At 56.2% G+C, this 21,679-nt stretch overlaps 2 protein-coding genes across 5 annotated transcripts; one reads left to right on the top strand and one right to left on the bottom strand.

Annotated features, from left to right (window-relative positions):
• Positions 1-10,263: 10,263 nt before the first annotated feature.
• Positions 10,264-15,364, top strand: PRKAG3 (protein kinase AMP-activated non-catalytic subunit gamma 3). Of its 4 annotated transcripts, XM_053982128.1 has the most exons (13): positions 10,264-10,338; positions 11,214-11,253; positions 11,515-11,735; positions 11,819-11,900; positions 11,987-12,045; positions 12,311-12,356; positions 12,478-12,532; positions 12,634-12,760; positions 12,863-13,028; positions 13,202-13,239; positions 13,469-13,615; positions 13,695-13,788; positions 15,016-15,364. In XM_053982128.1, exons 1-13 carry the CDS (start codon positions 10,306-10,308, stop codon positions 15,036-15,038), a joined length of 1,131 nt encoding a protein of 376 aa, XP_053838103.1. In that variant the 5' UTR covers positions 10,264-10,305; the 3' UTR covers positions 15,039-15,364. The 4 variants fall into 4 exon arrangements, with proteins under 4 accessions (XP_053838103.1, XP_053838102.1, XP_053838100.1 ...); XM_053982127.1 differs by lacking the exon at positions 15,016-15,364 and having other exon boundaries at positions 11,816-11,900; positions 13,695-14,921; XM_053982125.1 differs by lacking the exon at positions 15,016-15,364 and having other exon boundaries at positions 11,816-11,900; positions 12,881-13,028; positions 13,202-13,615; positions 13,695-13,780.
• Positions 15,365-15,607: 243 nt separating this feature from the next.
• Positions 15,608-21,679, bottom strand: LOC128809809 (sterol 26-hydroxylase, mitochondrial). The gene is made up of 9 exons (XM_053982121.1): positions 21,431-21,679; positions 19,171-19,361; positions 18,701-18,900; positions 18,420-18,617; positions 18,121-18,281; positions 17,611-17,777; positions 17,306-17,387; positions 17,026-17,226; positions 15,608-16,930 (listed from the first exon to the last, which is right to left on the bottom strand). Exons 1-9 carry the CDS (start codon positions 21,662-21,664, stop codon positions 16,805-16,807), a joined length of 1,560 nt encoding a protein of 519 aa, XP_053838096.1. The 5' UTR covers positions 21,665-21,679; the 3' UTR covers positions 15,608-16,804.

Raw genomic sequence — 21,679 nt, 5'->3', positions numbered from 1 at the left:
CCAGTCCCTTCTTAGCCTGGTCCTTTTGCTCTTAACTGAAATGGTATCACTGCTGTTGGTTTCGGCATTTCTCTGCAGATCCCTCCTTTCATCCTGTTACTTATGCTCCTGCTACAGTAGCTGCAGTGGATAAATAGATCTTACATTTCCCTGACCTGCCTGAAGGCCAGGAAGGTGCAGTGTACCCAAAATTTCCCAGCTTGCCACCTGCTCCCCTGCTTTGCCTGGGAGCCTGAGAGAATGGTCCCTGGTGCAGTTTAAATCTTGTATTTGGAGGTGGATGCTACCTGACACAGCAGGGATGCTCAAGATGCAGTGCTGGATCCATAGGTGGTGAGGCAGCAGCAACACACAGGCCTGTGTTGGTCCCTCAGCCCACCTGCTCCAGCAGCACGTGGCTGCATTACACTTCCAGAACTGTCAACACGTGCTGTGAACAGCCGGAGCTCTGCTGTCTGTTTGACTGTTGGAAACAACGCATTTTTTTCTTGGCTTGCAGTTCTGAGCCCTACGTGAACAGCCTGGTGAAGATGTACGTGCGCCGGCCGTATTGTTGCCATGAGCTGTTTGGGTTTGATATCATGCTGGATGAAAACCTCAAGCCCTGGATCTTAGAAGTCAACATTTCCCCAAGGTAAAGCATATTCTCAGCCACAGCAGAGTGGATAATGGCCTTTCTTTTGCTACAAAGTGAGTTTGGCTTGCAATGTCCCCTGTAGCCTGTGCTTGAAAGATCATGGGCTTTGAAGCCTCCCTCTCCAGATTGCAGGAATCAAAGCCCTCCCTGTCTGTGAAAGCAACATTCATCTGCAGTTCAGAAAGCTTTTCTGGGCATGCTCCAGCAAGAGCCAGGGAAAAGTATGTTAAAAAAGGAAGGCAAGGAGGGATGTGTCTTGTACAGAACGGGTGATGGCAGAGATTTCTTTGCGTGGGCAGAAGCAGTCAGCAGTTCCACTGCCTCGTGCACCATTCTTTACTTCCTGACCGCATCCGGCCTTGTGGTGTCGGCTGTGCAGGCAGGGCCGGGAGCTGCAGTGTAACCGAGCATGGCCCCTCCTGTCTGTGAGAGTGGGTGGGCATGAGCTGTGCATAGAGCCATGTACACAGGGATCTGGGGATGGATTTGTCTATTTCTAGCAAACTTGGGAAGAGATGGAAAAATTAACTATTTCTGATAGGAAGCCCCCCCTTCAAAGAGCTATTATCAGGATTTTCCTCTCGGTGTCTTATGGCTGGTTTCACGAGGCAAGGGACAGGCTGGTGTTTGTGTCCTGGTCAGTGATAACCCAGGGATTGATCCTGGGGCCATGGGGCTTGACACCTCCATTTTAGCACTCAGGCTGCTGTGATGCTTCCTCTCTGCAGCCTCCACTCCAACTCCCCACTGGATGTGAGCATCAAGGGCCAGATGATTCGGGACCTCCTCAACCTCGCTGGTTTTGTTCTGCCCAGCATGGACACTGTGGCTTCAAGGACACAGACAAGAAGTGGCTCTACCTACAGGTTATCCCCCTTCTCTGTCAGAGAAGCAGGCTTTTTTTCTTGAGGGATTTCATCTGCGGGGGCTGCTTGGAGCCCAGCAAATGCTGGCTTCTAGCTGTTGAGAGCCTGTGCTTGCTGGTGCTTCAGCTATGGGTCCAAAGAACCTGCCTCCTTGTGTGAGTAACTGGTTCCTGTGGTCTCTTCAAGGCAGAAGGATTTATGCCGTCTCTGCAGGTCCATAGTTGGAAGTGAGGCCAATGTAATTTGTGCTTGCTCTGCAGTTAGTCAAGTTGTGCTCTCTTGTCCTTCCCCCTGCCAGAACTAATATGATGCTAGGTTTCACTGCCTCTCTGTTTGCTTGGAGGACTGGCTGGCTCTGTTGGGGCTGGATCCACTTACCCTCTGACTTACCAGAACTGACATGCTGCTGCCTGGAGCAAGAGGAGCACCTGTTATTTTGCAAATGCTGGAGTGATCAGTTCTTTAGGCAGGATTGCAGGTGTCACATGCTGCCAACCTATGAATGGAGGTGTGCGCAGTCTTACTTTGCAGCTAACATGGCTGTTTTTTTGCAGAATGCTAATTCCTGGGTGGGGGGGGGGGGTACAGCCAGGCCCCTAATACTTCTGTGTTTCACCACAGCTATGGCTTATCCTGGTTTCAAACCTGATGGCTGGAAGGAAACCAGTCTGTTCCCTGCAGCAGAGTGGCTGCTGGCCATATGTCACTGAAGGATCAGCTTGCTTGGTTAAGCACCAGCATGCAGTGATGTGTGGGCATGCCAAAACATGGGACTCTTGCCCTCTGAGTGCCCTGTGCCTTCAGTGGAGAAGCTTGGAACACGGGTCTCTTCCAGATGGAGAGCTCTCACCAGCTTGTCTGCGGTGCTTTGATCACATGCTGGTTTGCCACTTCCAGTGGAAGTGCTGAAGGGCAGGTGTCCTCAGAAAGACCTGCAGGGGATTAAGTGGATCCTTAACATGGTTCAGATGATGCATTACCAGATTTCTTGCATCCAGAGGCAAGCTTGTTTAACTGTATTTTCTGCCCTGGGAAGCATATGAAGGGGTTTTTTTGCATATGGGCAGAATTCCAGTAGATCTGCATGTTGCCCAAGCACCATGCAGCACAGACTCAAGGTTCTGCTCTCCCTGTTTGGATTTGCACACAACGAATAAGTTTTGCAGCAGCAGAAAAAAAAAAAAAAAAAGCTATGTTAATAGATGGGTTAAAAGGTTTTCAACAAGTATCTCCCAGATTCTGGCATCCCCAAATGGTTCAGTTGGCGCTTAGAATAGATGGTTGCTGGTCAGATAGTACAAAAGGCCAGGACTTCCCATGGCATGTGGCTGAATTTGAGTCCTGAAGTACTTCGATATTGCCAGAGGATGTTTTTGATCTAAGAATTCTCTTCTTCTTTGTATGGTACCAGTACTGGGTACTTCTACCGCCATCCCTGTGCTTGCAGTTAGGAAGCTGTGTTCCAAGTGGGATGTAAACATGAGATCCCACCAGGCTTCATGTGCTGTGAATCACATCATGGTGTGTCTTTGACCCTCTTGCATCCTGTGTGAGTGTGAGGTGATGGCTCACCTTTTGGGTGAAGGAACACTGAAATGCCTTAGTGAGGGTCTGGCAGAGTCCTCCTAGTTTCCCTGCCCACATCCTTCCCAGGTTCTGTGCTGGTGCACAAGGCTGTGGATCCATCACTGATCTCGGAACCTGCGAAATCCTTGGAGAAGGTGTTCTCTCCTCCATGTCATTTTCATGTGGGTGTCATTACTCTCTCAGAAGTTGCTGGGAGCAGCTCTGCCATGACAGGGCTTTGTCTTCTCCACTTACATGCTCTACTGTCTCTCTTGTGTCCTCAGTCTGGGCAATGCTTTGAAGGAGAAGTCCAAGCCAATATCTGAGCATTTGAGAGCAGAGAAGATGAAGAAGGCCTATTACTTGATGCAGAAGATACCTGACCAGGTACAAAACAACCTCCTCTGTTATTTGCATCATCATGCCAAGCCCATGTCCCAGCAAGTCCCACATGTCTACCCTTCTTCCCTCTTCAGATTGTGCTCTTCTCTGGAGTCAGCCAGATGATGGGGTGCACTTGGGCTCCAGTGCGTTACAAGACAGCTGGTCAGAAATAAACTGGGTTTGCTTAAGCCACAGTCTCACTGACTCATCTGTACATAAAACAGATGTGTGCTGGGGGGCACATTACCCACCAGTCCCCAAACAGTGTCTGAGCACCGCCCGTTCCTCCTTATGTGTCTGTGCAGCTCTTATAGCCTTTGCCAGCTGAGCCCCATGCTGGGTTAGGAGGGCCACTGGCCTTGTGTGCCTCCTGCCAGTGTATTTAAGAGAGGCTGGGCTGCAGAATTGATGTTCTCTTCAGTTCTGTGCAGTGTTGGTGTCATCACTGAGCCTAGATTCCTTCCACAGTTTCCATGTGGCCTTTGTCCCAAAGATCTCAGACACATGGAGACCTCTGCTTGAGAGGTGCTTCTCCCTGACCGTGGGTTGCTCTTGTCTGCAGGATTTTTATTCTTCTGTCTTGGACATCCTGACTCCAGATGACGTTCGCATCCTGGTGGAGACGGAGGATGAGTATTCCCGGCGCGGGCAGTTCGAGCGGGTGTTCCCCAGCCACATCTCCATGCGGTACCTGCGCTTCTTTGAGCAGCCTCGTTACTTTAACATCCTGGTGACCCAATGGGAGCTCAAATACTACTTGAATAGACACAAAGGTAACTGCCCTCCAAAGCCTGGCACAACCACCTGACTCAGGCAGGCTGCCTGCCAGCAGTCGTGGGAGATTTCTGAGCTATGCATGTTGAGGGGGAGCTGCCTGCCTGCATACTAACCCCTAGGAAATGTGTTACCTTCCCAGACTGCTTCAAATATCACAAAAAGCTTATTCTGACTTGATGAGAGGTGATGACTGTTCTGGTACGCACAGCACCAGCACTTCTAGGTGCCCTAGGCATCAAGCAGACTGGGATTTTGCCTTCAACCTGTAGCTTTGGCCTCTTACTGTGTTTCTCTGCTCTCTTTTGATGGAGAAACAGCTGGATTTGCTGGGCTTTGCTTCTGACAAGTGATCTGCAAAGGAAAAATTGGGCCTATTCCCTGGTCTCCTGTGGTTTTCTAATTGATGAAAAACAGCCAGTGTACAAATGGAAATCTTTCCTAAACACTAGAAATCTAGCTAACATTTCCATCCTTTCAGGACACAATTCTGTATTTTAATAAAAAACATTATCCTTTAATGAAACGTAGCTGGGCTGGACCAATTCCTTCTCACCAGGGTTGCCTCTATCAAGGCAGCAGTATAAACTGTTTGGGGGAGAGAGTCAGTGAGGTCTAGCGTGAAGGCTTAGAGAAAATAAAAAGAGACTGTGGCTCAGGGCTTTCCATCCAATATCTGATCTAGATGGAGAGGCTTCTGGAGGAGCTGGCTCTGCGCTGCAGTGACTGTATGTGTGCTCCTCACATGGCTGTCAAGGAGAGAAAGAAGAAAAATGCTTTTGTCACTTTTCACTGGTGTTAAAGCAAGTATCAAAGGGGTCAGTAACAGTCTTTCACAGAGAGATGGTAACATCATAGCCTTCTCTGGCTGTGTTGTCAGCATGTGTAATCCTTTGCCTTGCTAATATCTTTGCTGGTTGATCTTCCATCAACTGGAAGAAAGATTCTGTCATTGTCCTCACTGAAGTGCTGCCCTGAACTTTGCCTCTCAGGCAAGGGTCCTGGTTCAGTGCTCCAGCTTCCCCAAAAAAACTAGGCGAGCAGATTTCCTCTATCACATCACTGCTCTTTACCTCTAATCAGAACTCACCCTCCCCCTTCCTATTCCTCTGTGTTCCATGTGGCACTCCTCTTTCCCTAGCCTGCAAAGCCCAGGCTGCTGCACAGACCCAGGACAAGACATCTGAGCCGCCCTGCTCCTCCTGGCCCCCAACATGTGGGAGTTTTTTAAAGAGGTTCTGGGGCTTGCTGAAAGGTCACCAAGGAACAGGCTTTGGAGAGCAAGGATTTTTCCTGGTATCTTACAGAAAACCACAGTAATGCCAGCTGGAGAGCATCAATGGACTAGCCATTGCTCTGCTGGTTCTTAATTCTCAAGTCACCCTAGCCTTCTGATATGACCCTAAAGCTCTTAAATAAGAAAGCAGAATGGAAGTAGTCCTGGATTTCTCAGTATTTTGGGGTTGGCCAAGAGCAGGCTGCTTGACTGTAGTGGGGACAGCTAGCAGGAAGCCCTGGAGGAAGTGGAGCCTCTTCAGTGCAGTTGAACACACGGCTCTGCTTCAAAATGACCTTGCTGTGCTCTGGAGCACCATGACTTGTGTGTGGTGAGAGGATTGGTCCCTTCCAGTCATACCAACGACTATCTCAGCTTGTGCCAGTCTTACCCTCTGACAGGGATGAAGTCTCAGCCTGTCTTGAGCTCTGGATGGATCCCTGTAGGGTGGAGATGATACACTGGGATGCTGCAGCTGATCAGTGCCATGCAAGGAGGAGGTTGCCTGAGCTGCCCTTCTCTGGGAAAGGGGTTAATGACAGCAAAGCTGCTCTACATTTGCACAGTGGGAACTTTCACCGGTGCAGCCCAAATCAGGTACTGCTGTTGGCAGACCCTGGGCTCAGGGGGACAACCAATCTGGTCTAATTCGGCAAATCCTGTGTTGTCCCAGTTTTCCTGTTTCACTGAGCCTGCTGCAAGGAATGTCTTGGCTCCCTGGGAGGCAGGCAAGCACTGCAGCAGCCCACGCACTGATGTTTGCTCGTACAAAGGGTGAACGCCCTTGGTTTACCCCGTGTTTGCTGGCGCTCAAGCACGTGTTCAAGTGGTTATTGCATAGCACGTTCTTTGTGGTCAGTGCAGCATATTTGCATGCCCTGAGCTGGGAAGGCTTAACTCTCTGTAAACCTGGCTGTTGATTCTCACTTCTGTCTTCTGTCACTTCCCAGGTCTGGAGCTACTGAAGAACTGGTGTGTCAAAGGGTACCACACTGGGGCAGGGACGGATTTGGCCCAAATGGTGTGTATAACTGTGGGGAAGGTAGGCAGAGAATGGTTGTTTACCTGCACAGAGTTGGGTAGAGATCCTGCTTGTTCTGCTTCCTCTGGCTCCTGTCTTACCTGTTTGCCTTCTTCCCTCTTTGCCAAGGCCTCCAGGAGTCTGGAAAAACCCATGCTGCCCTATTTCCCACAAACAAGAAGTCATGAGCAGTATATCAGATCTACAAGTATTTTGCATCTGAATATCCTTGGGTGCACTGGGCACAGCCCTACATATTTGGCACCTGTCCTGACCACTCTTCCTCTCTGTGAGGGAGTTGTCTCTGTCTGTCACTCCTGTGCCTTACAGCAGAATGTTACTCTGAAAGAAACCCACTCTTGACCTCGAGATGCTCTACTCCCACTTTCAGCAGAGGGATTCATTAGGCAGAGAGCAAAGATTGCTCTGTTTGCTATTCTGGGAACAGTCTGGTGGCAGTGACAATGTGCAGCAGTGAGGCAGCTCTAGCTGAAGCTCTCTAGGGCAGCCTATGGCAAAGCACAACAGGCTTGAGGGATTTTTGCCACTACTTAAATAGCCATTCTGTTGTCTTCCTCTCCTTCTACAGTGGTCATTGCCAAAGTCATTCTTCCTCCAGAAGAGTAGCATTCAGTCAAATGGCTTCAGCAAACTGGAACTCGGCAGACTGGGGTGAGTTTGCACTGGCTGTGACGTTCATGGTGTTCATCGTGTGGCTTTTGGACTGGTGTCCTGGTAGAAAACTGGCAGCCCAAAAAGCAGCTTTATTAAGAGGAAAGGAGCAGATTCGTTTGCAGGCTCTGAAGCCTCTGCTCTCTGAGGAGCCAACAGATGGAGCTGGCATGATGTCTGTGCAACTGGGCATGTCTCCTTGGCACTGTACACCCAGCTTAGATGGGAGTGAAGCTCAGAACAGCCAGATAGGTGATGCTTGGAGCTGTCATGGTCAGAACGTGCTGACAAGATATTCCCCGCACTGGAACTTGTATCACTTCTGCGGACACTGATGTGGTTAACAGTGAGCAGAGGCTCTCAGCTGCAGCACTGGCTGGGGGAACAGTGAGGTCTCCAGGTCTTTTGCATTCTCCCAGCTTCCCTGGGCAAAGCTGGGCTGCTGACAGCTTCCTGCAGAGGTGGAGGACTGGAGTTTGTCTGGGTGAGACAAAGTGAAGGAGAGGCACTCTCTGGCTCTAAGAGAAAGGTCATCACTGTTCCTGTGCTGAGGCCAGGGTGGAGCTGGGTTTGTACACAGACAGGGAGACTAAGCTGTGACCCTGCAGTCCCACTGATATTGGGATACCTGTTGGGGTCAGTGGTACTGCCTGGAATGGGAGATGGAGTAGGTGAGCCTGGCAGCCCTATCTCTGAGTCCATGTGCCATGATACAGCCGATGATTATTACACCATGGTTCTTTTGGTCCTTTCTCACTGTCCCTAAGAAGTTCAGTGTCTCCTTTTTGTTGCAGCACATGCCTCCCTTCAGCTGGTGAGGATCTTACAAGATGCCTGGAGCCCAGCTCTGCTCAGAGCTTACCTCTCAACAAGTGCACTGATGGAGCCAACCAGAGACCTGCTGGCTGCCTCTCTGACACTGCCCTGGTGATGTGACCAAGCAGCCACTGTCCCTCCCTGGGGACACATCAACCTACCTCAAAGGAAGAGACAGGAACTGGCTCTGTAGAGCAAGGACTGTGGGAGCCCTTTGCACTGCACACTTGTTTTGGGGCTGGTTGTAGAGAGAGATATTTTCCTGGGCAAAGAGGAAACCTGTGTGACTTCATTTTCTAAAGCAAGTAGCAAAGCTTGAGGAAGTGGGGGGTTATCTGGCCTTTGCCCTAGACTGTTCTAAAAGCCTGACATGATGGTTTCTTTGCTGTGTGGGAGCTGGCTGAGCCTGCCCTTTTTGTCCCCAGTCAGCACAGGCTGAGCCCTTGCTTGCTTGTGTCTGTGTCCTGAGTTGCTGGCAGCTGAGCCTGCTCTTGCCCTGCTGCAGCCTGGCCCCTGGAGATAAGTCCCCAGTCCTCATGACTGGGAGGGAGTAAAACTGCCCAGTTTTATCCTTTCTGAATGTCTATGCCAATATGCTGGCCTCCCGCAGCAACAGGCCCTGCAGGATACCTCAGGCTTGCACATTGCAGCTCCAGAGAGACCATGAGTACCAGTGTGGCTCCAGTTTGTTGTGGAGGCAGTGGGACTGCTGGGGAGGGAGCATCCTTCTCAAGGCCATTGGCCCTCTGGTGTGCCCTGCAGCATGTGTGCATGGACTGCAGGCTAGTGCTCTTCTCTTGGGTTTGCTCTCTATTTTCCCTTTGTTTTTCAAGGTTTTCTATTAAATTTTAACACTCAAGTGTTTTCCTGGTTCTCATCTGCCTTCCTTTCCCTGACCTCTTTGTGTCTGGTGGGAAGCTCTACTAGGCTCTGATACAGGGAGGGTTTGTGCTACCACCCCACTTGCCTGTCCTTCCCAGAGCTTGGGGTAATTCTTGCTGCCCTATGGCAGGTAAACATACCCCCCTGCATGGAAAAGCAGCTCCCAGCATAACTGCTTTGGTCTGGAGTCTTCCTTATGTCTCAGGGACTATCCCATGCATCATTAATCAAGGGGAACAGTGCAGTGCAACCTTACAAGAAGGGTAGGAAGGGTTGGGTGCCCAGAGCTGGCCTTTGCTGGTTTGGGGTTCTGTCCCCCCAGTATGACAGGTGAATGGCTGGATGCATGGGCAGGTTCTTGGGGCCCAGAGGAGTTGCTGATGTGTGGGCCCTGGGCCTGTTAGAGAACCCTTCCCTCCCCTCTCCTTGCAGCCCACCATTTCTCAGTGCTGGGCCCTGTTTCTCTGGTCTCCTTGGTGACAATCTCATCTCTCCTCGGCTTCTCTCCAGCACCTGAAAATAGCCTCCGAAAGTGGAGATGCCTGCTCCCTTCCCTGCTGCCAGCACCCGTGATGGCCAGGCTGGAGCCAGGCTGCTCTGCACAGCACAGCTGTAAGGGTCTGGCCCCATGGGCCCCTCCACCACTGCGGGATTTGGGCCACCCTGTGAGCCAGCACCGAGGCCGCGGCCTCGTCCCTCCTCTTCCTGCCTGCTGTGAGGCAGCACCAGGGAACTCCTTGTACCCCGCTATGGGCCTGTATCCAGCTGTCCCCTGCAGCCAGAGACCTGCCCCTTTGGCCCTGTGGCCACCAACCCTGCAGCCAGCCCGACAGCCTCCCAGAAATAGAAAACCGAGCCGGGAGCGGGCAGAGGGCAAGCAGGAGGAGGTGGCCCCGCGGCAAGGAAGGAGGTTACCCGGCAGGTCCGGCTGCTCCCGCCGTGGGACCAGGGTCACCGCGGACAGTGAGCTGCAGCAAGGTCCCGGACAGGATCGGCAGGGCTGGGCAGCGTCGAGGACAAAGGGTCCGTATCCATCCAGGCCATGCTGGACCCAGCGGTTCTCCAGCATCCCGGTGGAGAGGGGAACGCTGTGGCCCCCACCACGACGGAACGGGGCAGCACCGCTCCTGGGGGACGGAGGTCCGCGGAGCGGGGTGTCCTTCCGCTCTCTGCCCCCAGCCATCCCTCCATAGCCCCCTCCCTCGGATCCTCAGGGCCAGCGCTGTCCCCGGGTTCAGCCCGAGGCTGCGAGGCGGCTGCGGGCGCTGCTCGGTGGTGTCGGCCGTGTCCCCCCCCCCCCCCCCCCGCGGCGGTGGCGGTGGGGGCATGGCTGGCATTGCTCGCTGACACTCTATCTGCCAGGGCCACGCCAGCCGCGGGCCCAGAATAGCAGCGCTGCCCCGCAGATAGCATGGAGCAGCTCCGTGGCTCTGCCGCGTCCCAGGTACCGTAAGGCTGGGTGGGGGGCGCGGCCCGGCAGACCCCCGATTGGGGACAGGCCACCCCGGGGGTGGGAGAATGTGGGCGGCTGACGGGCCCCTTCCCATGGATATGCAGCCCTGGGTACAAGGACGTCCTTGTCCCAGCCGTGCCAAGCCCCTTGGGAACGGTTGGGCCAGGTGGTGCAGGGTCTCTTCCTTCTCGGTGTTGGCTCTAGGCTCCTTAGGGAGTGGTCCCTGTCTCTGTGCCTTCATTATTTTAGGGTGGCCTGTAAACTTCAGCTCTGTCAGGAAGGTTTGTGGCCGGGGTAGCTCTTCCCTCTGCACGTGCTGCTCTGCTATGTAGGGTCTCCTGGGGACTGGGGAAATGGGGTCAGCCATCTGGCCCTGTGGATTCCCTTCTTCCTCGGGCTGCCGCTTTGTTAATGTAGGTTTCCTGGGATGGACCTGGTCCCCGAGAGGGGCCAATGAGGTTGGCGAGGCTCTCTGCACGGGAAGAAGCAAGAATGGAATTTACACCTTGGGATTGGGAGAGGATGGGCACAGAGTCGCTGTGGGACATGCTCGGCTCGGCAGAGAGAGAAGGCAGGAGGTCCTGCCATCCATGCCTTGTCCTGCTCTGGAGACCCCTGCTGTCTCCCCAGAGCAGGAGGACAAGCTGGGTGTCCTGGACTGGAACCGCCATGGAGACTGCAGGCTCTGGGGCTCCTAGGCTGGGATGGTGGATGTGGGAGGTGCCCACATCCCCACCCTGAAAAGACAGTTCTCTCTGCCTGGCTTGGGTGGGTCAGAGCAGCTGGGTGGGTGCAGGCAGAATCCATGGATGGGGAAAAGACTGCCTTGACTCCTGCTGACCCCTCCTCACTGTGTGCCCTCTCAGGTGGCGCTGCTGGATGCTGTTGTGTGCCCCGAGGAGGAAGGTGGGTAGCGGGAAAAGTCTAGTGTGTAGGAATGGGGACTGCCTTACCATGTGACAAGTGCATTGGTCCTCTGCCCACCCTGCCCATACCCCTCTCCTCAACTGGAGTCTGCCCCAGGCTGGAGAACTGCTATGTGCTGCCCCTGTGGAATAGGGAACAGGGGGGCTCTGTTGGGAGCATCCCCTGCTCCCCCCAGGCAGGAGGGTGCTGAGACCCAGCAGCTCAGCTTACTGGCTAGGGCTGGGGTGACTTTGCTTACAGGGTTTCCAAAGGCTGTATGCCCCAGGGAAGAGGAAGAGGAGGAGGAAGAATACAGAAGACCTGTCACCTTCACACTGGGAAATGAAATACTGGGGCTAGGCCCAGAGACCGAGTTTCAGAACCCTGATGCTGAAGTCTACATGCACTTCTTGAGGAGCCACTGCTGTTATGATGCCATCCCCACCAGCTGCAAGCTTGTTGTCTTTGACATCTCCCTGGAGGTGATAACCTGGGGAGTGAGTGGGGATGGGCAGTGAAGAAGCAAGCTTGGCATCTTCTGAACCCCTCTGCACTCTGCCAGCAGATCAAGAAAGCCTTTTTGGCACTGGTGGCCAACGGGGTTCGTGCTGCCCCTCTCTGGGACAGCAAGACTCAGAGCTTTGTGGGTGAGTGCCAGAAGCAATGCCTGGCCCCATCCCCTGCCTGGCAGAGAGGGTACAGGCAGCGCTGCCAGCCCCATGTATCTCCACAGGGATGCTCACCATCACCGACTTCATCAACATCCTCCACCGCTACTACCGCTCACCTTTGGTGAGTGCCATGAGGTGGGCCTGGGGGATCAGGGCATGCATGGGGCAGGGAGCAGCTGTCCCCACCACTCCTGGTCCTTTCTTAATCACTAGACAATGACCAGGGATGATTCTGGGCCAGACCAGCATCCACTTGTTGCTCCCCTGCTTGGCCCCCAAAATGTGTTTGGATGATGGAGTGTGATGCCCAAGGAAGGGGGCAGTGTCTCAGAGTGCCCTCAGTTCCCCATGAAACCACCATGACGTGGGTATTTCCCTGCCTCCAGGTTCAGATCTACGAGGTGGAGGAGCACAAGATTGAGACCTGGAGAGGTAAAAATCATGTGGGTGGCTGGGCTGATGTTGTCACACAGGGTGTGGAGGTGGGCTCTGGAGTTATGGGGCTGCAAGAGAAGGCTGGAGGACCTCCTCTCATAGCTCTCTCCCTTGGCAGAGGTGTACCTGCAGGGCTCCCTCCAGCCACTGGTCTACATCTCTCCGAGCAATAGGTGAGAGCCTGTCCACTGGGGGAGAGCACATCCCTTGGAGTGGGGGTGTGTGTGCACCTGAAAGCAGCCCTGTCCCACCACGATGTCCTCATCACCCACAGCCTCTTCGATGCTGTCTACTCCCTGATCAAGCACAAAATCCACCGCCTACCTGTCATTGAGCCTGTCTCGGGCAATGTCCTGCACATCCTGACACACAAGCGCATCCTCAAGTTTCTCCATATCTTTGTGAGTGCTGGGGCTGTTTGTGCACACTCATGGCTGGTGTCACAAGCAAGGGTGTCAAGGTACATGCAGGTGCCAGCCCAGCCCTGCCCTGTCCCATTGAAGGCTTCTACCATCCCCAAGCCACGCTTCCTGAAGAAAACAGTGCAGGAACTATGCATTGGCACCTTCCGTGATCTGGCCGTCGTGGCTGAGACTGCCCCAATTCACACTGCCTTGGAGATTTTTGTGGATCGCCGTGTCTCCGCCTTGCCTGTCATCAATGATGCTGGTACCTGGGGAGGGAAAAAGTGACGTCCTCATGTCCCTCTGCTAGCAACTACAGCACCATCCCTAACCAAAACCCTTCTTCTGGCCCTTGGGCTGCCCCTTGGGGTGTGGGAGGAGCATGGCAGGTCATCCCTAGGGCTCCTTCAGCAGCCCCTGCACTGCTTCTCTTTGCAGGGCAAGTGGTTGGCCTGTACTCGCGGTTTGACGTCATTGTGAGTAGCCTGCATGTGTGCATGCCCAGGCTCAAGTTTGGCCCCTTGCATGCACTGGTGGGGTGCTTATACCTGTCTGTGCCCATGCAAACCCACCCCATATGCATTGTCATTGCATGTGCCAGTGCACATCTGCTCTGTGCATCTCCTGGGCTCAGTGTCCTTCTGTGTTGGCACAATGGGGTGCAGGGACACCTTGGGGCGCTGAATGGGGACACATCTATCACAGCACCTGGCAGCCCAGAAGACCTACAACAACCTGGACATCAGTGTGAGGGAGGCGCTGCGGCAACGCACTGTCTGCCTGGAGGGGGTCCTCACCTGCTACCCCCATGAACCTATGGAGGACATAATTGACCGCATTGCCAAGGAGCAGGTGAGTGGCCAAGGTGGCTTGTGCCAGCCACGGCTGCCAGCTGCCCAGCCTGCCTGTGATGCTCTGCCTGCACCCACAGGTCCATCGCCTGGTTCTGGTGGATGAGAACCAATACCCGCGGGGCATCGTCTCCCTCTCTGACATCCTGCAGGCCCTTGTGCTCACTCCTGCAGGTATTGATGCTCTTAACTCTTAGCCCACGGTGCTCCATCTTTCTCCACTTGCACCCTCAATTTCTCTCCACTTCAGGTAGGCACCACCCCCTCATTGCTGTGTGCCTGTCCCCTCCCTGCTGCTGGGTCACCTGCCTCTGCCCCATCCAAAGTGGTCCTGGGGGATGGAGGAAGCTGTGGCTGGGCTCTGGCAGCGCTGGGTGCCCAGGTGGGGACAGCAGGACCCAGGTGCTGCTTGTCCCAGGGGTACAGAAAGATCACAGGGGATCCCTGGTGACTGTGAGGAAGGATGGGGGCACCTTCCATGGAGAGACTCTGCCAGAGCCCCATTCAGGCGGTGTGTGGAATGCAGGTTTTGCAGGTCCCTGGGCTTTAGGCTGGTTGAGGGTTTTGGGGTGTGATGCACCCCAAGACAAAAGCCTATTTTTGATCTTGCTTCATTCCCCCTCCCCTCCCCCCTCCCCGAGACCTGAGCACCTCCAGTGCCATTCCCAAGGGACACAGAGCAGACAGACCCTCATTCACACACCCCAGACATGCTGCCCACCGCTAGCCATAAGCAAAATGTGGCCAGCCCATGGGTCCCAGCTGGCAGAGCCCCCCACCCCCTCCACTTGCAGCAGCCCCAAAACTGTCTGTTCCAGAGACAGGGCTCGCTCCCAGGTGGCATTGGAACCACACTGCCTGGCCACCTGCAGCTAGCTCTGCTCACCCACTGCCTGGTGAATCCTCACTGGCTATGGATGGGCACAGTCCTGGCACCCACTGTGGCACCTCTTTAGGGGTGAAATGAGGAGCGGGGAGCTGGCTCCAGTTCCCAACTGCTTCCCAAAGGTAATTATGCTGTATGGGGTGGTGGTGGCCAATGGGTTGGGACAGGCCTGTACCTACCAGCAGTGCCCAGCTGCTCTGCACAGAAGGGGACTGGGAATGGTATGTGTTACCCATACCTGGGATATCCCCCTTGCCCCCGTTCCCCCCATCACAGTGCCTTTGCTCACCCTATCCCTGATGCTCACAGGGATGGCTATGTCAGGAGCTGCAGGGGGCCACTGAGATGTCCCACTCCAGCCAAGCTGCCCTCCCTCCTACCCCAGGGCTTGCATACAAGCAAGGAATGGAGGAAAGACCTCAGTGTCCACTGGGATGGTTGGAGGGGCCATGTCACAGGGTGCCTGGTCCAGCACTGATTTGGGTTATGGTCTCACACGCTCTCTTGCCCCACAGGCATCGATCGATCCTCACTCTGAAGACACCAGGGAAATGCCACTGTCTTGTCTGACTCGGGGATCTCTTGCGTGACCTGTGAGAAGGAGGCTTGGGCCCAAAGGCTCTCTGTGGGGAGGACATGCCTGTTCACCCCACTCCTCAGGCTCGTCTTGAGTCCAGGGCTAGATCCTGCCAGTGTCGGAGAGGCAGAAACACTGAAAATGGGACCTAGGGGTGCCTCCTGCCAGTGAGCACACAGTGATGCTCAGTGAGCACTGTGCTGGAGGGGCTGCAACATGCCTGCAGCTGGGCAGAGACCCACATAGCCAGAGGACCTGGCCACCCCTCTGCCATCCTGCTGATGGATCTGAGCGTTTCTATTGTGGCTCCCTCCTAGTGAACACAGTCCCACTGTCTGTGCTCGGTGCCTGGTAGCATAGGCTCAGCTGCACACACAGCTTTTTTATTTTAGGGTCATACAGGGCTGGAGCTCTCTGGCAGCAGCACAGTCTGTGCCAGAGCTGGCAGCAGGATGGGCACTTGCATGGAAACCCTGTGCACATTTTGGGGTGGGCAGGGGATATTTATTTATTTATTAGTTTGTTCAGCCTTGCTGTAACAAAACATCCTGATCCAAGAACTGCCTCTTGCCTTTCTGGGGTAAAGCTGGGCATGACTCTTCTGGGGAGAACCAGACTGGGGAGGGGTACTGGCTGCTTGCCAGCAAATTTGGCACTGGCAGAGTAGTACCTTGGCATATATGGGTAGAACCAAGGGGATGGGGACACAGGGCATGGAGTCTTAATCATCTTGGTGATATGTAGGTCCCTTCGGGGACACACTGAGGGACAGAAGCTTTGGTACCAGCAAGGTTTCTGCCTGCTGTTTCCCTCAGTCCAAGAAGAAGGAAAGCATGAGGGGTTCACTGTTAAAAATATCCCCTGCTCCATCCCTTGAGGACTCTGGGCAAATGGCAATGCATCCCCTGCCTGTGCCTGCTACCAGCTGTGAGCCTTGCAATGGTCCTGGCTTGGGGGTAGGGGATGCTGAGCTGATCTTTCTCCTCCTGCTTTGCCTGTAGTGAGCTCTGCCATTCCCATGACCCCGTATCAGCATCTCAGTGCAATAATGGTTGAGAGTGGGAAGTCCCAGGAACTAAACACCCCTCCTGTGCTGGCTGGCTCTGCCAGGGGATGCAATACCAGTGCTGGGTGGTGACAGGCACCATGATGAGGAATCATGAGGAATGTGCTGTGTTACTGCTGTGCTTTCCCAGGACCAGGGCTGGCTCTGTCCCTTGGGAAAGGCGCAAACCCCAAACACCACCAGCACTCAACCCTCCCCTGGGGGCAAGGGGAAAAGTGAGGCACAGAGAAGTTTCTGAGGCCAAAGTCAGCTGTTCAGAGAGGACCCAGGTGTCCTGGCTCCAGGCACAGATCCACGCGCAGCTACACAAGGACAGGACGAAGGAGACACTGAATGGCTGCAAGCCCCCTCCCTCCTTTCCCCAGCCCCAAAAGAGCTCCCAGGTTCCTGACACAGACCAGCTGGGCATGGGATGGGGGGGACACAACCCCCCTGCAGTGTGTCAAAGCCACAGCAGTTCCCCAAGCCTTCTGCTGATTTTGGGCAGGGGGCTACTAGTGGCCCAGGGGTGATTTGGGGGCAATCTCTCATGCCCCCCCACCTTTCCCACTGTGGGGCTGTGAGCCCCCTGGCCCAAGCTGGCCAGGGAAGGGGTTTGCCTTCCTGTCCTCCTTGTGGGGCAGTAAGGGGGATCTCCATTTGGTGGAGGGTGGACGTGCAGTCAGGGGGCTCCTGGGCGAGCGATGAATTCCAGGTTGATGGGCTTGTCAGCCACCAGGACAATGCGGGACACAGATGTCACTTCTACGCCACGGGGGTCCGGCCTCACCTCAAATGCCTGGATCATCTGTGGGGAGAAGGGGGGTTGGCAGTGCCTTGGGGACTCCCTGGGACCCCCATCCCAGCTCATGGCAAGATACCCAAAGTGGAGGAATCCCTTACCCTGGCAAGGGCCAGGTGCATTTCCAGCTCAGCGATGCGGCGTCCGACGCATGCACGAACCCCGTAGCCGAAGGGGATGGAGCTGAAGGGGTGGTGAGGGGAGCCGTGTCCCCGGAGCCAGCGCTGGGGCAGGAACCGCTCAGGCTCGGGGAAGTAGGTCTCATCATGGGACATCGCGTAGTGTGCCAGGACAAACAGGGTCTGCAGGGCAGGAACTGGGGTTTAATGACCCCACCTGGCCCCACTGAGTGGGGCTCCCCACAGCACGGCCCCCACTCACATTCTTGGGGAAGAGGTAGTCTCCGATAACAATGTCCTTCTCATAGAAGACCCTGGCGTTGGTGGGCACCACAGGGTAGACTCTGGGATATGGAGAGAGTTAGTGGGGGAGCAGAACTAATCTGGAGCTCCCAGAAAGAGTGAGATGCAGGCAGGACAAGGCTCAGCAGCTCCCTGGGAGGGAGGTGGATATTTGCAGTACAGAGGGACTGAAATCCAGCCTTGCATCTTGCCTGGTTGGTGCATCCCCCCTGGAGAAGGGGCTGGTGACCAGGACCTCAGGGCAGGGACAAGGCTGGGATTTACCTCAGAGTCTCCTTGATAATGGCCCGAAGCATCGGCAACTTGGGGATATCCTCAGCAGCAGGAAACCGGTCGGCAGGCACAACAGCTTTCAGCTCCTGGTACAGGGTCTCCTGGATGTCTGGATCCCGGGAGAGGTGGTACAAAGCCCAGGACAGCGTGTTGGAGGTCTGGGGGAGTAGAGCACCAGGGGAAGTGAGGAATTGGAGTCAGTACCTGAGCAGTTTTGTGCTAAGCACAGCATCAATATGGCACCAGAGAGCCCCTGCTCTGGTGTGCAGAAAAGTCAGGGGTAAGGGGCAGCAAGCACAGGGGAGAGGGAGGCAGGGAGCAGGATACGCAGCAGAGCAGAGGACAGGGTCTGTACTGACCAGTCCCTGAGGGTTTGCCCCTGTGGGGTGTCAGCTCCAACCAGGCTAGAGCTTGCAAGGGCTGGGTGGAGCATGTCCCCATAGGTTCCTCTGGCCATGGAGCTCTGCAGGGGTCCCCTGGCAGCAGCTGCCTGGCTCTCACCGTGTCCACACCAGCCAGCAGCAACTCGGCCACGCTGCCATAGACCTCATCCAGGCTGAGTCTGCCACTGGCCAGCAGGTAACTCAGGTAGCCGGACACCTCCTTGCCACGCTCCACCTGCCCCTCCAGCTCCTCCATCTTTCGGTCAATCAATGTCTTGCCTGCAGGGACAGAGAGTGGGAACCAGAGCTGACAGAGCCAGGGCTGCCAAAAAGACATTTGGCCAGGGACTGCCCCGCTTTTGAAGGTCTTTAGGGAGTCCAGTGCCACCACACTGGACTCCCATCGTCACCGCTCACCAAAGGCGAAGATGGTGTCCCAGCTGTCCAGGTAACGGTCCCAGAAGGGCAGCACCTTGCGGCTCCATCGGGGCAGGACAGTGGCAAAGATGGAGTTCTTGAACATGAGGTTGATGGAGTCAATGAAGCGCTGGGTCTCAGCAGGGACCTGCTGCTTGAGGCACCCGATGCGGGTCTCGAAGAGGATATAAGAGATGCCTGTGGGGGACAAACAGCATCCAGACCTCCAGGGGAATGGGAAGAGTGGGACAGGGCAGGGTTGAGGGAGAGCACACCCCTACCTTCCAGGGCAAAGCGGTAGAGCAGGTTGGCCACATCCCCCACCAGCACCCCGGAGGGGCTGCGGCTCCGCTCCTCCCGCAGCCGCACCATCAGGTCTGACACCACCTCCCCGATGGCATCCGCGTACAGCAGCGCCTCCGAGGGCTTCAGCAGCCGCTTGTTGAGGACCTGGCGCAGGCGGTACCAGCGCTCCCCTTCCCTGGATGGGGATGAGGTTCAGTGCTGGGGGCATGGACGGGCAGGGGGCAGTGGCTGGCAGCAGTTTCCCAGTCCCTGTGTGCACACTCCCCACCCCAGGCTGGAACCATCCCAGGTGTCATTCTGCCCGCCGTGGCCATGCCCTTCTACTTGGGGACAGGCAGCCTACAGGAGTGGGAGTAATGCAAACTGCTACCTGGGCAAACTGCCACCTAAGGAAGGGGCAGGAGATGTATGCCGCCCCAGAGAGCACAGCCAGGGCAGGACTCACTCAGTGAAGGGTCCGTAGGGCAGGCGCCGGGTGTCCCGGTGCTCCTTCCACAGGGCCATGTCGCTCCGCATGGGGTACTTGCCCTCCTGCCGGAGCAGCTGCTCCAGCACCACTGGGCTCCCAATGTTGATGTTCCTATAATGTCCGAAGGTTGACTTCCAGATAGGTCCATAAAGGCGTCGGGATATCACCTGTGATGCACAAAGCACGGCAAGGTCAATGGGATGAGCTGGGTCAGATCCTCCCTGCCCCAATGCTGCCCTGAATGTGCCTATCTGCACCCATCCCATGGACCCCTCAGCATCACCTCAGCTCAGGCACCTGCCTCTGACACCCCCAAGCTGGCAGCATCCTTGAAGTGCTCTGCAGATGGCCTGGGCTGGTGGCTCCAGGCTCATTTCCTCTCCCAGCACTAAGTACACCAGGCATTGACCCCTCAGCACAGACTGGCACATCATTCACCCACCCCAGAGATGCAGATAGAAGCTGGTGGGTCTTCTGGGGAAGGAAGACCAAGAAGGGACAGCAGGGACAGAGACAACTGCCAAGCACAGGACTGTGCTGAGATGCAGGACCATTGCAGCAACCACCAGCACGACTAAGTCCTGCTGCTTCCAGCACGGCCCCAGCTCTGCTTAATCTGGGGACAACAGTCGCTGAGTGGGTCCTTGAACTCATCATCCAATAAGGGTGGTTAATGATCAACAGTGGGAGGGCAGCACCAGGCTAGGGCATGACTGGGCTGCTCCCAGAACAGGCCATCACGTCCAGGACATGGCCCTGGGGCCACAGGCTCACAAGCCAGCTAGGGGATGTTCACTAACATCAGCCCTGCTCTGGACGTGTTGGTTGCAGCTCCCCTCTCCTTGTCTGCAGCCAAAGGTCCCATGCCTACTTCCCTGGCTGGGAGCACTGCGACCTCCAAGTGCATCCCTTGGGGGCAGCTGGGCAGCCCTTTGTAAGTGGATCTGCACAGGGCCATGTCCAAAGGCCACTTTCCATCCCACCCAGGCACTGCCAGAGCGCCTGCAGAGCATGGCCAAGCATGAGGGGGATGCAGGGAACTTAGCAGGCAAGCCCTGGTCCCCATTCCCCGTGGCTGCGGGGATGCACGTGGTACAATCTCCCTTGGTGACTGTCTGCATCGCAGCCTGCGCCTGGATTCAGCTGGATTCGTCACCACAGGGAGATGTTCCTCGTGCATGGTGGCAGGAGGAGGGGGAGGGACAGCTGCCCCGGTACCGCAGGCAGCTCGTGGGCATGGGGCAGCTGTACCCCAGCTTGAAGCCTGCCCACCAGCATCTGCTGGCGGCCAGGACCTGACACAGGGCAGGCCTTGGAGAGCTGGGCTGTGAGGAGCTCTAGAGTTGCCTGGATCTGGGGAAGGGCACCTCCAGAGCATGTGGATATCTTTCTGCAAAGCCAGGCTGTGCTCGGAGTCCAAAGGGCAGGAGGGAGCAGGAGGGAGCTCCAGTGTCTACACCCCAAAATCCCACTGTCCTGTGACAACCCCTTCTCCAACCAGCAGTGCCTGGTGCTCGGAGATGCCAGGGAGGCCTGATCCCGCATGCTTCTTGGGCTGGTCAGAGCTCCAGGGCGCTGGAAGATACCGCCTGGCTTGCAGCCAGCCAAGCCCATTGCTTCATCCGACGTATGAGGAAGTGTTGACAGAAGAAAACAAATACCTGTCTACCCCTCCCCTGCCTTGGTATCATCTGCCTAAAAAGCTGCCCAGTCACCTGCACCCAAAACCGCTGCTCCCTCCAGCTGTCACAGCCGGGAGCCCAGGGATGCTAGGACCCTGTGAGATGCCCCCGAACCTTTGCCCTCAGCTGCCTGGGGGCTCGGGGATGCTGGAGCAGCCTTGGGCTGGCTGGACCCTCTCGAGGTCACTCGGTTTTGCTGGCCCCTCTCTGCCTGCTGGCCCCAGCATCACCCTGCGGTGCCGGGTGGCCCCCACCGCCCAGCCCCTCTGCTCCCCTGTTCTGCCGCCCCCGCTCAACTCCCTGCCTTCACTTGTCGGCAGCTAACCCCCTCCCTGGAACCCATCTCCCCTTGTCCCCAGCCCGCACCCACTCCCTCCATTGCAAAGCCCCTCCGGGTACAGCACCCTCCCTGCAGCCCCCCCGGAAGCCCCTCCATCCCACGCACTCCTCCTTACCCTCCTCCCCCACCTACGCCCCCGTGCAGGGTCGCCAGGCCCCCACGCAGCCCGACCCCCGCACGCCCGCAGCCCCCGGGCCGGGCTGCCCCGGCGCACCTGCAGCCGGTGCGTGTGCAGCAGGTAGCCCCGCAGGAACAGCCAGACGAAAGTACGGAACAGCCCCGGCCCCGGTAGCTCCTCCGGTCCCTTCAGCCGCGCCGGCCCCGCCGCCGCTGCCGCCGAGCCCCCGGTCCTGCGCGGCGGTCCCGGGCTGCTGCGCGGCGGCGGCGGGCGGGGGCGCAGGAGCAGCGGCAGCAGCGGCCACCGGGCCCCGCTGCTCGGGCCCGCCATGCTCCGTCGGCAGCG

This window comes from Vidua macroura, chromosome 7 (genome assembly GCF_024509145.1).
Source record: "Vidua macroura isolate BioBank_ID:100142 chromosome 7, ASM2450914v1, whole genome shotgun sequence".
NCBI classification, from domain to species: Eukaryota; Metazoa; Chordata; class Aves; order Passeriformes; family Viduidae; genus Vidua; species Vidua macroura.
The sequence above is the reverse complement of the archived record's forward strand: the minus strand, read 5'-3'. Positions and strand labels throughout refer to the sequence as shown.